The sequence below is a fragment of the Musa acuminata genome, chromosome BXJ2-7 (genome assembly GCF_036884655.1).
Source record: "Musa acuminata AAA Group cultivar baxijiao chromosome BXJ2-7, Cavendish_Baxijiao_AAA, whole genome shotgun sequence".
NCBI lineage: Eukaryota > Viridiplantae > Streptophyta > Magnoliopsida > Zingiberales > Musaceae > Musa > Musa acuminata.
The window spans coordinates 27218568-27237691 of NC_088344.1; the positions used below are offsets into that span (position 1 = coordinate 27218568).

Below are 19124 nucleotides of genomic sequence, written 5' to 3' on the forward strand. Positions count from 1 at the left end.
TTTTTTTTCCAAACAAAAAACTACTACTTCGTATATGTAGTTTTGAAATCCACAAGACAATCGAGATATTTACCTTCGTGAACATATGACTTTCTCTTCCTATGTAGCTGGCTCCCAAGAGAGCATATCACCGACATGACATTGAAGTCACATTCACAATCAAAATGTAGCATTAGGCCAAGAAAAACAAAAGAGAAGCAGCAAAAGTTTGCATCAGGCCAACTCAGGTTCAGCATGCTGTATAAATGGGTAATATTTCCCGATGGCATACATATATATATATATATATATATATATATATATATAGGACACGATGGCATATAGAATCGGAGGCTTAATGAATGGCATAATGCAGCGCATGAAAGTGATCCATTGTGAATCAAATGGTGGATATAAGAATATAACAAATTACCTTCATCTCTTGATCTATATAACATCGCAATCACCACCACTCCAAACAGAGTCAAGGAGAAATGGGAATAAAAAAAGAGGGTAAAAGGGTGGGGCGGATGACTAATTCCAATTTTTGTTTCACATACCTTTCGGAGACCACCACACTAAGCCCTGAATTAGTAGCAACTGCATTTCCTAATTTACATACACTATATGTATGGCTCACATCTGGCTTGGCCGCCTTTTACTAGTATCCGTCCTCATTCGCTTTACTGGCTTAGCCCACTTGACATCCCTTATGCTAGGGAGCACACCACTCCCTCTGTCAACCTGCTGCTTCTCATGGTGTGCCCTGCCTAGTGGAGATATTGCCTGTTGAGATGGACGGGAATCGCCCTGAATTGGGGCCCCGTTGTTTCTGACCATGCTTGGCACAGTCACAAGGCCCAGAGATCCCTTGTTGGTAGGAGCCAAGGGTGTCATCCGACCAGGGTTAGAGGGCGATGTAGGGCCACTCACCTGCTTCATGGCACATTTGTCCCTGTCTTTCCTCTTCTTCTTGCAAATTACCAGATCCCCTGGGTGCGCCAAGACCTGTGAACATTCAGGCACCTGCTGCCTCGCACTTGCACCAATTGATCTTGATTCTTTATGAATCTTGGAAGCACAGGACCTCGTTTTCCTTTCATCATGAGCAGGAATGGACCCATGGGCCAAGGCCTTGCCAGGGCCTGAGCCTGTCTCTGTCTTGGTTGGTGCTTGCCGCTTGGCTTCATCGGCAGAAGCCAGTCTTGGAGATGGAGTTGCAGCTCCACTAGAACTGGAAAACGTCACTGCATTCTTAGCTTCTCGGAAATCTGTATCCGGAAATGCTATCTTCATGATATCAAAAAACATGTCTTGAAGCTTTCCTGCCTCATATTTCACCTGCATAAGTCAGGAAACAATTGAGAAAAACACACACCAAATCTCTTAAGCAAATATTATGACCAAACAGTTGCAAGTTTCTCCAAAAGTAAAATTACCAAAGTACTGTCACAGAGAGGCAGAAGTAGCTTTCTTTTTCAGAAGATAAACAATTAGATCAACTGAGAGAAGGAGAAGGTTGAGAAGAAGTAGAGGAAAGGGAGGTGGGATGGTTACGAGTGGCAAAGGCAGTCTATCGGGTAGTCAACCAAGCATGCTGGAAAAAGTTCAATTGAATTTACAAAACAATCATAAAGGAAGAATTGGAATGATTTGGATCTAAGATAAAGAAAAGGAAATAAGATGGTGATATTTTCCCTCAGTGATCCAGCACACTAGGATTCTCCAGAGTCGACATCAGCACCCTTACCTCTGCAAATGGCTAGGTAATTCTAAGATAAGAATCCTCACCACTCACAGTCGGAAGGGGCGACCATACAATAATGCCAAGGCTCGCCCGATATCAATATCTTGCAACTCAAGAAATCTCCAAGTAGATAAGAGACGTAGCAAACTTTAGTCTTGCCAATAAAGTTTTTAAAAAACTGTGAAATATTTTATAAAAGTTAAAAAAATTTAGATTAGTAAGAGAATATTTGAAATCAACATAGAAGCAGTTCTAGTATTTTTATTATCTCTATTAAAGCATGACAATATGAATGTTGATAGTTGTCTAATAATGACAAATTAACTAACAGGGAATATATAATTAGTCATTCTTATGGTACATAAAACCTACCTTAACATAAAATATGAGAAAATTATAGCTATATGGCTTGTTGTCCATATTTTAACATTTACTGAGAATACAAGATCAGTAGCGCTATGTTTGGTGTCTCATAACTCTGCATTTCTTTAATTTCTATCGAAACACTGATTTGCTTCTTTGATTTATCAAACTCATATACCAAGCAAAGCACTAATAGATGTCTAAGTTAAACGATCATGAAGTAGCTGATGTGCTCTAAAGATAACCAGTATTTTATAAACCTAGCCATATACCTTTCTGTAAGAATTTGTTTTTTATGTGTGAGAAGTATCCTAAGCAATATCTAACCTCAGATTAGCTCCACAAAACAAATAAAGGCTACTAAACTTTTCTGGTGTGAGGTACCCTTGAACTTGAGGTACCCTTGAACTTGTAAGGACATGAATGTGCAGCAAACAGAAATGTCATTTTCTGATGACAAAAATACTACTCGTGGTGGACAGACTTGCTAAGAGAAAAGTAATGGACAAAAGAAATGAAATCATCATACAGAAAGAGGTATTAAAATTCTGCAGTTGCAGAACAAGAAACACAAAGCAGAAAACGAAAACAAAGCATTCGTACCTCACACAAGTAGTTGCAATGTCGCACTATATTTTTCAGCATCAACTGCAAATCTGCTATGAAATCCATCACGTCATTGTACTCTGAGTTGTCCACACGCTGTTCAATTCTTTTTAGGTCCAGCAAATTGCTGCTTGTGGCACCAGGACTAACAAAAATAGAATTTTCATTTCTTCTCCACCACTCTGACAAAAATGGTACTAGTTGATTCCCTTCTTTTTGTATCCTCCTTTGGAGCTTGCTAATGACATTCTTGCACTGAGATGAAAAAAAGATAAATTTTAGGCTATTCATCGATAGCATGAATTTTATAATGCCTATAGGATGGCATGAAAAGGGAAAAAGTTGGGCCTGACAACAGAAATCGATACCTAAGCAATAAAGACTAGGCATACCAAAGGAAGAAATTATTAGCTACATTAACCAGAGCAGCAACTAGAGATTGACTAACAATGTGGCAACTAATTCATTAAATTGACCTACCTTGGGATTTGAAATTTGCATCAGACATTCTCAAAGCTCAAGCTATCCACCAATTAGTGAAAGAATGAATGTAAAAAAGAAACAACTTTCAATATGTATCTAAAGAACACAATACTTTCTGATCATGATAGTTGAGACCAACAGAAGTTAGACTCATCCTTTTGATGACAAAAAATCCTCGGGAAACAGGTCCAACTTTCACCTTGTTACACTTTTACCAAAATAGAGGATATAAAGAGCATGCTTAATATTTCTTCTCCTTTATAAAATAATTCTTTAAAAAGTTCTAGTTTATGGAAGTGCTTGCATAATTGTGGAGGTGTTGATTACAGGTTTGTAAGCTTTAAAGGCCCTTTTCTTACTAACTAATATTCATTAATAAAGGAGAATCGTTTAAAATGGTAAGGTATGTGCTTAGGAAATCTACAAATGCAGCAATTAGAAAAGGTAATATGATTCCTACTAATACTTGAATAGAAACCATAAATAAATATTTAAATACTCTTAACTTAACTAAATAAGTATTTTTTTCGGATTTGACAAAAAATATATGTAACCAACCACAAATAGTTCGGACTTTACGATTTTGTTATTGTTGTACAGATTCTTGATAGATGTTTCAGACATAATGTCAACAACAATAGTGGAGATGGTGGTGAAGGTTAAAATGGCAACTAAATGAATAGAACTAATGGGTAGAGATGGTGGTAGCAATAAGTGATGGCGGTAGCCTGAGATGGCAGTGGCAGTAATGAAGGAAATGATCCATGGCAACAGTGGAAGTAGTGGCGGCAGTGTGATGACTAACAGTGGAAGTGGTGATGGCAGTGGCAGTAGTGGCAGCGGCCAGTGATGGTGACGGTGGTAGCAACTATAACAGGGGAAGTATTGAAGGTAGTGGAGGTACTGGTGGAAGCAACTATGATACCTGTAGTAGTGAGGAGGTCATGGTGGTGGCGGAAAGAATTCCATGCAGTCAACTCCAAAACAGGTCTCTAATATCAAGTTTAGAATTAATTCCAACCAACTCTCATCAATCATAATAACATTAATATGCCTATTAAATTTGTGCAAAACCAACTTAACTCTAATCATTAATGCAATCTTATAATGATTCAACTTAAAGTTCAAAACTATTGATTTTTGAAGCAGGTTTCTATATCTTAAGTTTAGAATTAATTCCAACTAAACTCTCATCCATCAGAACAGCATTAATATGCCTAGTAAGTTTATGTGCAACACTGAGTGAAAACTAAACACTGATGCAATCTTATAATGATAACAGCAGTATATAGGGGTGGTGTTCCATATGGCACTCAGAAACAAGTTATGGATGAATTCAAGCATGTAATCAGTAAAACATACTGTGTGGCATTACTCCATATTGTTTTATAAAACTCTCTTGAAAAGATCCATTATGAAGGAAGTAATAAGATAAAAGGTTGACATAAGCTAACAGTTGAAACATAAAAAAATAAAAGAGGGAGAATATAGTGTATCCATACCTTTCTCTGTGTGCTGTCAGTCATTCTTGTGGCCACAAAGCTTGGGCCACTGGAGCTAATGGCTTTGCTACTCCAGCTTTCAATAGAGTGATCATAGCCATCTTCCACAGATGCAGACATCCGGCCAGACTTCTGCACAACAGGAGGTGAAATAATTCTTGATGGTAATGTACATCTCTGCTTCAAAGGTGGGCTACTCCTGTCCTGACTTCCTGAGCCAGCCTCCCCAAATGCCTCAAATTCTTCAGCGTTGAACTCTGCAAGTTTTTCATGCTTCGCCTGCAAGAGTGGCCAAGAACCATGATGGAAAGGGGCTCTATGACTACTGGATTTATCTTCAGTTCTTTCCATACTATATCTTGGCCGAAGCCGTATACTGCGTTTTCGCTTTATTTTTGGTTGCACAACCTGTTCATCATCTAAGTCATCATGGTCATAAACCAAACTATCTGACTGATGTAGATCCATGAGGGAATCACCTGACACCGCAATTTCCCCTTCCTCTAGCTCATCTGGCTGGAGTGCACATGTAAAACACCAAGAGAAATAAAGGTTAAGGAGTATATATAACCAAAATATAATATGATAATAGGACAAATTCAAGATGTGTAGTTTCTGCAACGCACCATCCTTTTCAAAGGGCTTGGCCTGGCATCCAGAGCAGAAATTAATCCAAATTTTTGTGAAGGTGTGTTAGGAGTCACAGGCTGCAGCAATCTCCGACTACCAGAAGAAGATCCTGTCGAACCAGCTTCATCAAATGCATGAACATCTTTGCTGCCTTCCATCGCTAGAGAGAACTCGTCTCCACCACTATCACAGACCAGCCCTTCCTCTGCTTGATCCTTGTTGCTTGGTAGCACATCACCAGCACCATAGAACTCTTCATCTTCAAATTCTCCTACATCTCCCTCTTCTTCAAATGTGTTTCTCTCATCTGTGTCAACATCAGAGTCACCGTTTTCTTCATCATCTGATTCCCTGTATGTCGGATACTTCTTGGCGGTTGAGCTTTTAGGGCGGCCTCTTCTTCTATCTGTCTTATTGGGGGATGAACCAGAAGGCATGCCATTTGATTCCAGTTCAATGGTGCTGGATAAAATGTTCTTCGAAGGTTTCTTAGATAAACTAGCAACAACAGAATCTAATTCTCTAGAACTAACCCGAAGCCACTTTGGGACTTCATTGTATTTCACCACATCTCCTGTCCAATCAAGTTCCTCATCCATTTGATCAAACAACTCAACTTCTTCTTCACTACGAGAAATCATGCGATTTACCTCCTGAAGAGAGGGAACATTATGCACAGTTTCTTGGTATCTTTCTTCATCATGCAGTAATGTCTCCAAAGTCAGCCGCCTTTCTTCATGTGTTGTTCTCTGATCAAAACGGCCAGCATTTATGACCTCATCGGCCATGTCTATTTTATATTGTTGAATATTATTACGTATAAGGCTTTCGATTGACCCCATATACCGATCTTTGCCAGCAAAATCATCCTCTGAATTCCCTGCACCCCCAGTCCTCATTTCATCCTCTTTTTGGTAGCTTGAGACTTTGTCAACAACAGCTTCCAAGTATATGACCTTTACCTCTCTCGTCTGTCCAATACGATGTGCTCGGGCAACTGCTTGCTCTTCATTTTGCGGATTTGGATCTGGATCATATATCACAACAGTATCTGCCGTCTGGAGATTTAGACCTCTTCCAGCAGCACGAATACTGAGCAAGAAGATAAAACAATCAGAGTCAGGGCTGTTGAAGTCCACAATTGCTGACTCGCGATCTTCTAGTGGAGTTGTACCATCTATTCGTCTGTAGACAAGCCGCCGCCAATGCAAATATTCTTCTAATATATCAAGAAGTTTTGTCATTGTACTAAAAAGAAGAACTCGATGGCCTGCTTTGTGAAGCTTTATGAGAATTCTGTCGAGGATCCAAAGTTTCCCACATGATCTAACAATAAAATTCTTTGAGTAGTCATTGAAGTAAGGATAGTTAAGCAAAGGATGATTGCAAACTTTCCGCAGCTCCATACACCTATTATTAAGATTCTTATACATTTTAACCTGGTACATTGGATTCTTTTGAACCTTGCGCATCTCATCTTCAGGATCAACTCTAAGAGTACCAGTAGATCTAATCCAATCATAGATGGCACCTTGAAAAGCTGACATTCTACATCTCAGAACAATAGAGACCTGCAATCATGAATCAACTAAATATTCTGCAGAGCTCAGAGAAACAAACACTTAAACTCATAATACTTGCCTTAGGAGGAAGTGAACCTTCAACATCCTCAACACGTCTTCTTAGCATGAAAGGTTCAAGAATCTGATGCAGCCGATGGATAATGATTACCTTCTTTTCAGTCTCAAGCCAATCATCCTCCTCTGGGTTATGGGAAGGACCATCTTTCTGAAAGGGCTTTGAAAACCAATCATGAAATGCTTTGCGGTTATCAAATATTTCAGGGAGAAGCACATTTAAGAGGGACCATAGTTCCTTCAGATCATTCTGCATATTTTATAGAGGATGTCAATACTCTACTAAACTAGCTCATTTAATGGAACAGATTTATTATACATAAAAAAAACATAACAGACAAAAGCCAGCACGTAATTAAAGCAAACATTGGGTTTGCCTATTGTAACTAACAACTTCAACCCATGGGAATCCATGTTGATCAGCACCTCTATAGGAGCCACGTATTGCACCCATGAAGCAAGTCCCACAGGAGATAACTATGGGCTTAACATGGTATCACAGAAAATATGCTGAATCATGACCAGCAATTTCTCAGCATGGAGCTCACTGGTCGTTATCTTGTGTGGAACTTTCTGTACATCTCTTTCTGCATATCTCGCAACAAACCTCATTTTGGGCAAATATATATATATATATAGGCCTAGTTATGACCAGTTAGGAACTCTACAATAACTCCCACTGATGGCCAAGCTGCCAAGATGCAGTTCAAGCTGATTTAGGTATCACAAAACTTTAATCAGTTTCCAGAGAGATAATAACATGATCTTTTAAGTGATACTATGCACAAAGGCAACTATTGAACAAAGATGTGTGCTTGTGCAATGCAAATAAATGCAACAATCTGCAAGAAAGTTTGAAATTTTGCACGGCACAAGGCTTCCTTAAATTTCACTAGAATGCAACAACAACAACAAAGCTGTAAGTCCCAATCATTTTGGGTAGGCTATATGAATCGTTTGTCATCATTGAGATATGTAAGAAGCCATATATTTAATTAAATTCAGAGTACTTAGATATTTATTTATAGTTTCTATTATAGTCTTTTTTTGTTTTCCTTTATCTCTCCTCGTGCTTCTATTAAATTTCACTAGAATGAATAGGTAAAAACAATCTTTGAAAGTCGAGCACTAGCTGTCTAATTAAACAAAATAAAAAGAACATCTTTCCAAAATTGAGCATTAGTTGCCTACTTCATATCAATCGCATGTGAGCTCCTAATTCAAGTTTTCTCTATTTCAGTCATTAATCAGCACATGCAATGTAAGTACATAATTTCATGCATAAAGAGAAACTTCACAGTGCCATACAAAAGATATGTGGTTATGCGGTAGCTCACAGTGTTGTTGTTTGACTGCTTCTCAATGTGAACAACAATGGAGGACACATGCAGGAATCGAAATAAGAATGAACAGAGCAAATGCTTGTACAGAGAAATTTTTAGTGTGCTTCATGATGAAAAAAACACCTTAATTATTCATCACCCGTATATGAGTTGGGTAATCAAGGATCCACCAGTTGCAGGTACAACATCTCATTTTTTTATGAAGCATGCAAGTGACAGGAAGAAAGAAAGGGCTCTACCACAAAAGGAATCACATTTTCTTTAAATTACTATAGATATTTAATCAGAAGACCATGCTGCTTGTGATGCCGTTAGTGTCCAATGTTGACTTACTGGGCCTCCAAGGCAAGTAACTCATACTGAACTCAGAGATGCAATTTGACATGTTGGTACCTCATGGATTCAGCTAGATCATAGATCACTAAAATCCAAGATCAAGATGCCACATGTCGAAGATCAAAATGCCTTCAAACCAGCAGCCATGATGGTACTTCAGTATAAGACATAGTATGCACCATAAAACTAAAGATATGAGTGCATTGTAACTTATGCATAGGCATAACCATAAGCATGCAGGTACATCTTAAGGCATGAATAGCAATTAAATCTTTGCTACATCTTTTAATAATAGAGTATAGAGTGACTCTCTTTTCTTCAATGAACATTCTCCAGGAAAACTTGGCCAGACTTCAAAGTTATTGGAAATGGAGATGTTGTAACAAAAGGAAAGAAGTTGCTACAAGCAAGATCCTCTAATTCTTGTAATAGGCAAACTATTCCTGTCATGAGTGGCACTGATGGTAGCATACTGTGCCAGCATAGTATTAACATGTTGCATGAAGGGCCTTCCAACATATCTTTTTTAACATAGGCCCCTGCCAAACTATTGGCCAGCACCTCCTCAAAACATGACTTGCTGGTCAAAAGATCCTTGATCAGATCTCACAAACTGAATGAACAGAAGCAACATTGACATATTTCATCGGAATGTCCAACAAGCTCCATATCAGAGCTTTACAATTAGTAAAATACCAAATTTAATACGATGCTATTTATTTCAACTTTTCGCGACAGATATTTCATTACTATAAGTCTCAACTCTCAAGTACAATATGAGTTGACTTTGATCTTCATGAGCAAAGCACAAAAAAGACAGAATTTAGTACAAAGAAGCATGAAGTCACATAAACATGTACCTAGTTGAAGAAATAAGAGACTATTAAACTTCATTATTAAGAAATGGGCAGTATTGGAAGGTGATATACTATCATGCAGTCGAGTAATTGTGCTGAATACAGTGTTTTCAAACATAATGTGCCTTGTAGGCTTCTAGGCAAACACTTCAAGAGACTAGCTGCTCAAATTCATTTTACAAAAAAAGGTTTAATAAAGCCTTCTCCATAATTAATAAATAAATCCAATTAGGAGTTTCTTACCTCAACTTCTAATGGTTTGTTTCCAAAGAAAACAATGAAAAAAAAACCATCTCTGGCTCACATAAAAGATAATTGAAGACAATAGCAAATGCATCGAACATTTTATAGTACATGATGCACATAATAAAATAAACATAATCACTATATGTAACAAGAAAACTTTTGTGTGCATATCCATAAAACCAGATTAACAGGCAGACCTGTAATGGGGTCCCAGTGAGCAACAACCTTCTTTGGCAGCGATATCTATCCAGATCTCGTGCCAAAACAGATTCCCTATCCTTCATTCTTTGGGCCTCATCAATAATTATGTACTTCCAATCAATTTTTGATAGCTTAGAACGATCATACATAACAAACTCATAAGTTGTTACGAGGACATTAAACTTAATAGCACATACTTCCTGCAAGAAAAAAGTCAGAAATTCATATGCCATTAAAAATACACTTAAAAATGTAGTACATTTTAACATTGAAGTATCTCCTAAAAAAATGAGAAAACTTTCTAAAATTATCAAAACAAAGCTCTGCTTCCTTGTTGACACTTGATACAACACAATTCATCAAAATATATGAAATCCAAATGAATGTATCTTTGCCAAATTATTTCTCATATAATTATATATTTAAAGATTTTATTAACTTTACTCTTAAACCCAAAGCCCAAGTTTACACATCACTGCCTAGTGCTGCAGCAACAAAAAAATGTTTCCAAGGACTCCTTACCCGATTGAAAAATCACCACAAAAGCATGCAGCTAAATATGACATTGACATTTATCTGAAAATCTCGACTATTTTTTTCATAATAACAATGCCAAAGAACTACAAAATGTGAAATTTTAAAATTCATTATCTGAATATTAAATTTACAGGACACTTCCTGAAGAAATGCTAAATACAAAATGACACATTTTTATAAAAAAATATTAAATAGGTTGGATACTTTTAGTATATTTGTTGAATAATTCAAAGATACTTGATGAGTGAACTTTTTTTCTTAGACATTAACATTAAATTTTAGGTGAGGTCAATATATTACTATATAATTTACTTGTCATCTGTGTTAAGCATCAAACATAGAGAGTTAATATAGAAGAATAACCATATTACATGAATCAAAAGCTTGCATCTTCTCTAGATTCTTGACCTGTTACTCATCAACAAATAATTTCTTACATGATTAATACATATAGGTATTAAACATTAATTAATGGCTTGTTATATTTGTCATTACATGTACCAAAATATTTTAAAAAATAAACAAATGACAAGCTTTATCACATGCATATCAGGAAAAAAAAATTATATCAATTCTATTTAATCAGTGTGCCCATCCCTTGCCATATATGCATCCAATACCGAATACCCATTTTTTTTGTAGCTAGAGAAAACACCAATAAACAAGAAGTTTTGCTACATTAAATCTGAATGATTCAGATATAATTACGAGGTGTTGATGTATGGCCAACTATTATATCCTTCTAAATATTGAAAATGTAAACTAACCAATGCACCACTGGATGTCATTAATAGAATGCCCCAACACAGGAATTTTGTGGTAAAACAAAGGCACCAGGTAACAGATAAGAAGCAATCAGGAATTGAAATGTATGGGTAGTGGATTTTCAAGTAAATTTAGTTCGGAAAGCAATGCAAAGTGATAAAATTGAATCGAGATTTCAATTCCTAAAAGAATGATGCACACGTAGGAGCCCATACATCATAAAGGCCGGAATCCTGAGCTCGCTTTAGTAGGCTTTCACTATAAACCCCTAGTTTTGGTTGTTTGCAGTATTGATCTACTAAATACGACAGCAACTAGAGAGTGAAAAAAGATGGCAGCATCTATATCATGGTAGGAAGAAGGAAGTTTAAAGTTGGAACAGATATCACATGAGAGAAAAGCATAACTAGGCACCCAGCCATAGAAAACATCCCTTGTCACAAAGATCATACAGCAATGAAGCAATTTCAGAACTCTTGAAATACAGGTAGACAACATAGAAACAGTATTCTTACACTGACAGAGAACAAAAGGAGGAACCTAACCTGTGAAAATAACCTAGCTCGTTCATCCTTTCCGCCAACATAAAAAATGCATGATATAGATGGTAGCCAATTTAGCAACTCACTCTAAACAGTAAACACAAAAGAATTGTTAAAAAATACCCTCCCATATAATAGACGGCAAAGCACTAGGTAAGAAAGAATTTACCTTCCAATTAACTAAAACAGCATTTGGAACTATAATCAGGTGTGGACCATAATTCCTTTTGAACTCCATCAGGTAAGCAATCAATGCCATAACCTGTTAGAACAACGACCATTAAACATCATGGTAATCAATATCAACTTTGTATAACTCAAAACATATGGATATAGAAATATTTTGATATAATAAATTGAACACAGCTTTAGAAAATTAAAACTGATGAAAAGAAAACATAATAATAGAAACAGATCTTCAACATAGCCCAAAAAAATGCAACTCACATTATTTCACTTAGCTGTCTAGTCCAGTTTTTACACAAAATTAAAGAGGGTAAATCCACCATCGTGAAAAAGGCACAGAAGTACCATCAGAATGTTGATTATTAACAATATAACTGAAAGGTAAAAGCACAAATGCAGAAACCGACTGCAAATACTGATAGCATACAACCTGTACAGTTTTTCCAAGACCCATCTCGTCCGCTAGAATTCCATTCAACTTGTTATTATATAGGGACAACATCCATTGCAGCCCAACCTGGAAAATCTTATTCAGGTTAGGGAACATAATTCTGCATAATAACTCTAAAATATAAACAGTGAAGATGAAACATCCAGGAAGCTGTGACCTACAAGCTGATAGTCCCTTAAAGTTCCATATCGTAACATTGAGGGTTGTCTTACAACCCTTTCTGTCAGAGCATGAGCCAAATTATAGTACCTAAAGAAACCATGCCAAAGAAAGAAGCAATCAACAAAAAGAACGAGAAACTTAGATGAAATAATAACAACACAAAATTAAATTGATTCTCCACCAATGAACTTTGATAGCGTAGTTCTATGTTACAGAAGGCTGGTTGTTGTTGTACACAAAACAATTAATTAAAGAGATATAAAAAATAACTTCAGAACATGCTTTTATAAACCACAAAGCACACAGAACAGTTCTTGAAAGAAACTTACTTCTTAGCTGATGAACTGTCCTTTGGAGCATTCATTTCAGAGAACCTATGTCTGATCATTACCTCTTCACCTGCACATGCTGCTGCAGCCCTGACTTCTTCTTCTGAAAGGCCCTATTAAGAAAAAAGCTCAATTATGTTTTCTAATGGATGACAATAACAAAAGAGAGGTAGAAAAAAAGCAAACAATAATATCAAGAAAAACTACCTGTGCTCGTGCAGCAGCTGCAGCAGCATTTGCTGCCTCTTGCACCTCTTGGTGACTCTTAGCAGCTGCAATCTTCCCTCCAAGTTTGTGAAGGTATTCTTCTGTCTGGGATAAAAAGGAAGAAAGAACTTCATAACGTTGAGCTGCATCACCAGGAACATTATTCTGCTGCTCCAGTAGCATTTCACGATATCTGTCCACATCATTGTTCTTCAATGCTTCCATCCTTCTGTTTCTGCCATCATCCTTCTTCTTTGAGAACTCCCTCAACATCTTCTCATGATATTTAGCAACTCCTCTGTTTCTTGTAGTCCTTGCATCACGGATGGCCCAGTGAGTCTCCAGGAGCTTTTTACGCCACAGGAAGATAGATTTTAACTGCTTCTCTCTAGAGGCCTTCTGCATCTGTTGAACTTGCCTTAACAGCTCAACTCGATGCCTTTCACATTGCCTTATAAATTTCCGATATGGCCTGTCTGACATGGTCATTATCTCCTGTTGTTGCTGATCAACTTCATCCCTCAATCGGGCCTGAAGATCTAAAAGTTTGAGTTTCTTTTCTTCAATTTGTAAGCGTATAACAAGATCAGGCTTAATCCTTCGCCTCTCCAAATTTACAGCAAGTAATCCACTGATTTTTTTTAGATTTTCTATTCTTTTCTTGCTAAGTATGACCTTACCTTCCTCCAACAGCATATTTTTCACATCATAAGATACCGTCATATGATTGGAGTGGGCAGCTGAACCCATAGAATCATGTTTCCTTATGAATGATGGAAAATCAAAAATTGGGCCATGATAATTTCTCGTTACACCAACCTTTGGAGATGGTGTAGTATTTAAGGTTGATTTCTTCACTTGTCCTGCATTGATTTTTCCACTGTCAACTGGTATAGCCTTTCCCTTGTCAGAGTAGTTATCACCGTTAATAGGCACATTCTGATCTCCCCTTCCAATCTCCTGCTCAGGTATAACAATAGATATGTTTTCTTCTGACTTAGCAACCGCTCCAATCTGCACAGGTTCCTTTGTTGAACCTCCTATCTCTTGCACTTGACTCGCTATTCCAGCTTTCTCTTCCCAAGACCCGGGCTCTTCCTTTGGTAGACTAGAGGCCATACTCGAAGGAACAGGTTGAAGAGCCTGGTCATTAGTCTCTGCACATGTGTGCTCCTTGGTACTGTTCATGATGCTTTTTTCCTGGATACCTGTTCCTGGTTGGACAAATGACTGTTGTGGCTGAGAATCAACCGGCAGGCCTGCTATTGCTTGAATAACTTCGGGCGGTAGAGTACGTTCGCCACGCTGATGATACAACACACAAGATCATTTATAAGTTCTGTATTTGCTTTACCTACAGCACATCACTTCTTAATGAACTATATAATATATGAGTTCAGGATACTTTATGAAACAAAAAGGGAGAGCAGTGGGGGCAGTTCCCAAATTCTTTTGCATACCTTCAAACGCCTGAAAGCTAATATTTGAGCTTTAAGAGCATAAAGCTGTTGTTTTGTAAACCCAACTCGTTGATTTGGCACCTCAACAGATCCACTCAGTGATGAAACTTGAGTACTCATTGCATCAGTGGGAGCAACTGCCATTTGTGAAATGGGTTGGTTCATCTGCTGCAAGGATCTAATATGCTGCATTTGTTGCATGTTGTTCCCAGTAAAAGTATGCTTCGCATAGGACTGTTCCATTGTTTGAGTCTTGCTACCAGATGACTGTGGTAAATGCATAATTTGCCTGATGTTAGTGGTTGTGAATGAAGGCCTAACAGGCCTCTCATTCTCATTGTCCCTCTGATGAGCATGGGCCTGTTGTTGTATCTGGAAATCATTAGGATTTACTGAGGTGCTATCTCCACCAGGAATCGTGTCAGCTGCAAGCGGCTGTCTGACTTGTGAGGGACCAACTTGACTGGAGTAATCACTTATACAATTCACATATGCAGACTTATCATTTTCCGGAGAAGAAATAGATGATTGCTTTGATGATGGCGGACATGATTGCTGCACAATGGTGCTAGGTTCACTTTGCTTCTGCATTGCAGCCATTCTGTTAGACTGCCAATGGGATAGAACTTGAGCGATCAGGTTTATGTTGGCTGGAACTGACAGGTCAACATTATTCTCCTTGGCCCATAATTGCATAGCTTGCATCTGTGCCATTGTGAACTGATTGGTTGCAATATTTTGTGTGCTTGCTTGTGAATGTCGTGACTGTGTTGCTCCTACCATGTTTGTCAACCCTAACTGTCCAGCCATCAATGGAGATTGTTTTGAATCACTTCTTTGCTCAGTACTAACATGCCCTTGCTCTAACTGCTTATCGGCATGTGCACACTGTTCACCTGTTCTGTTAAATATATATGCCTGTGACTGGTTGGCTGCCTGTGGAGACATAAGCTCCTGCATCTTAATATTATTCATAGACATACTTTGACTCCCAGTTGGAGCAGCCATATTCATTTTGCCCTGCTGATGCATTAACAAATTCCCGTGAGGTTTGTTCTGGGAAGCCTTCAAAGCAAACTGGAGATAAGCTTGATGAATTGGATTCTGCACATGCTGCCCTTTGTTTGAATTTTCCTCGCAAAGTTGAGGAGCAACAGGTTGATGAGTTAAATCGCCAAACTTTCTCGATGGTTGAGATAGATTCATAGTCCCTTGTAATGATGGAAAGGAATTTCCACCAATGATTCCATGAGTGCCACCAGATTGATAAGTCAGGAGGGTACGGTCACCATCAGCCTTTCTTAACTGCTGCTGCACTTGTTGCTGATATTCATGTTGTTGCAGTGCCTGCATAGAAAATGGAATATGATACTAATGCTTTTAAAAACACTTTTTTTGATGAACTTCTAAAAGTACCGTGCATCACTTTAGCAACAAAATCACGTACAAGCCAAAAGTACCACGCAAAAAGCCAATAGTACAACATTGCAACATTTTTAGTTATAAAATATCGAACTAGCAGCTTTCCAATCGATAACAGAACTAGGATGCTTGTTCAAGCAGAAACTCAAGAAACATCTCTTTGTTTCACATGATATGAAAGAGTAATGCATCAATAGTAATAGAAAACAATTTCATTTCCCATGTAGGGCCAAGTGGCAACGTCAACACGTCACTGAAGCCCGAAGTGGCACATCAACAAATGAACACCAACCACATAAGTACGGAACAAATTTAGACAGCAAACTAGCTATCTATAACAGCAATTACGCTGTAGAGGGAAAAAAAAACCAGCTTTTAAAGAACTTACATTTATGTTCATGACTTCAAAAGCTCATACCAAACAATATGTAAGATTTATAAATCATTCAATGAACTTAGTCACAAAGAAGATAAAAAAGAAAGAGTAAGATTGAATCTACATGGAACCAAGAACTGAAGTCTCGAAATACAAGGCCGAAGACAAGGTCATCTCAAAAGGAAAATAGATGTTATAAAAAGAAATCAAACATTTTGCTGAAACTCAGAATCGGAGAGGCAACACTCTAAAACTCAAGAGTCGTCTACCCTCCAAAGAGATCACCAGTACCACAATCATGGTCTGCAACTAAAAAACCTCCAACACAAATCGTCACAAAGGGAAAAAGAGTCAAACACAGAATCAGAGAAGGGGAAATGCAGAAACTCAGCAACAGATACAGCAACAAACAAAACTGTAGTCACACAAAGAGAGCCTTCAACGACGAGCTACACGAAGAGTGAGGTAAAGCAAGTATAAGAATGAATCGGGAAACGTATCGAAACGATGGTTTTAGTCAAGAAAATGGGTACAGAAATGAACAAGCTCGGCTTAAAACATAAAGCTACGATAAGACAACTCCAACAATGGCAGACCACATAAAACCCATTGGAATTCCAGATGTAATGAACGAGGTCCCGGAGACTGGTGGCCAGTGGACAACGTTTAGTTCGGACAGTCCGTACTTTAAACCTCGGAAAAATAAACCACAGAATCCAACAAGGTGTCTACAATACGCGGAACGCATGATTGAGCAAATCAAGGCCACGGGATCCTAAGTCGAACTCCTGAGGCCTTCCGCGCTTCGAATTAAAGAACCCAAGCCTGTCCCCACTTTCCCCCAAATATGGAAACCAAATCAACGACCGTCTTTTACTCACATTCCTACGTACCAGTCGCAACAGTGCCCCAGCAGAGTGGGAAGACCGATAAAAAAAGAAAGGGCGCGAAATGCCACAACTCACCTGCCTATACGCCTCCTGCTGCTGCTGCTGTTGGATTGAATCCAACACCAGATGGGTGGGAGCGGAGGCGGCGGGCGACGAAGAGGAAGACGGCGACGCAGCGGCGGACGGCAACGGCTGCGGATGCGGCGAAGGCCTCGGGTTCCGTCCGTTCCCGGACTGCATGCCGACACCGCCTAGAGAGGCGCGAGCTTGGGGACCTCGAAGCCCTAAAAACCCGGAGATCGGATGCCTCCGATGGAATCAACGCTCATCGCGGCTCGGATCCCCCGAAAAGCACGCGAAACCCGCCGCACCTCCCACCTCGGCCACCCTGGCAACGACGGAAGCCGTTTCGGGGCCAACGAACGCGGTTTTCCGGCAATTCTGCCCCAAAATTAGGGATCTACGTGTGCAGATCGGGGGGCGAAAGTGGAATCTTGGGCCGGAATACCACGATCTCGCTGGGAAACCGGCAATTTGGCCCGGAATCAAAAAACCCTCGATGGCGTGCGACGGTCAAGCCCTAACCCTGGGAAGGTTCCTTTTCCTGTATTTTTTTTATATTTCCTTCTGTTTCTTCCGCTTTCGACTATTTATAGCCGCTCGCTGCTGCATGGACGCCGGGTTGGGTTACGCCAAAACCATGGTTAAGAAGCCGTGACCGGAGAACCGTATGCCCTCGGTATTGATCATAATTACCAATTTCCCCCCAGTTGACGCGGGTGGAAATAAACCGCGGTTTCATCAGATTACGGAAATGCCCCTAATCCGGGAAGGCAATAAAATTACCCTTGTGCCCCCACTTTTAATTATGTATTATCAGGGCATCCATTATTTGGGGAAGTACTCAATCATAATTAACAAATAATGGGTAAAAAAAACATTTGGTGGTACATATATTATTCCAACCCATTGAGCAAAAATGTTCCGAGAATCCAATGAAGTCTTGAGACGCTAATTTTTTTCCTAGTAAATCGAGTTTTGATTCAAGTCGCACAAATCAGTAATTTAATTGTTACAATAAGATAATTAATCTATTTAATTATAAAAAAGGGACTAAAGACATCTATAATATAAGTTAGGCTGATGGAGAAATTATAATGCACTAAGTTTAAGTTTAATGTTATAAAATTTTAATGTTATAAGTTTATATAATATAAGTTATATATATATATATAATTAATTAATTAATGTTAATGCCCCTTACATGGGGAAATTATAATGCACTAAGTTTAAGTGGTTAAAAATTTTAATTAGCTTATAACAATTTCACGGTGTACTGTCACCGATTTAGCTTAAACATACTGAATAAATAATTTATATTCAATAAGCGGATAGACTGGATATACTCAATTTGCTGGTGAGCTAATAAATAGGTTAATATAACATATTCGTTGGTGTTACCGTCAGTTTGGTTTAGCTATATCGAATCAACGATTCGAGCTTAATAAATTAATGTGATAGTTATCGGATGGGATTGTGACATCAATTTATTTTTTAATTTTAAATTATTTATAATGATTTACGGGTACAGTTATAAATATGTTTGAATTATGCATTGAGGATCAAAGTCATATTTTAAATATAAAATTATATTATATAAATTTCTTTTAAATCACATTTGATTTGTATAAAAATATTCAAATATTGATGTTAACATATTTTTTAAATTATTAAAATATTTTAAAATATTATTTAAAATAATAAAATTATGACAGTATATCAGAAACTCTAACTCTCATTTCATCTATTCTATTAATATTTATCGTCATCTCTTCCCTCACAAGTTATTTATTTATTTTATTTTTAA

General features: G+C 38.0%; 1 protein-coding gene across 1 annotated transcript; it reads right to left on the reverse strand.

Annotated features, from left to right (window-relative positions):
* Positions 1-387: 387 nt before the first annotated feature.
* On the reverse strand, positions 388-17872 carry LOC135583772 (ATP-dependent helicase BRM-like). Its single transcript, XM_065117716.1, has 14 exons — positions 17333-17872; positions 14570-15916; positions 13110-14414; positions 12903-13015; positions 12573-12660; positions 12391-12477; positions 11944-12036; positions 11778-11861; positions 9927-10130; positions 6952-7197; positions 5307-6881; positions 4681-5196; positions 2693-2950; positions 388-1320 (listed from the first exon to the last, which is right to left on the reverse strand). The coding sequence occupies exons 1-14, from the start codon at positions 17495-17497 to the stop codon at positions 616-618; spliced, it is 6786 nt and encodes a 2261-aa protein (XP_064973788.1). The 5' UTR covers positions 17498-17872; the 3' UTR covers positions 388-615.
* Between the last annotated feature and the right edge of the window lie 1252 nt (positions 17873-19124).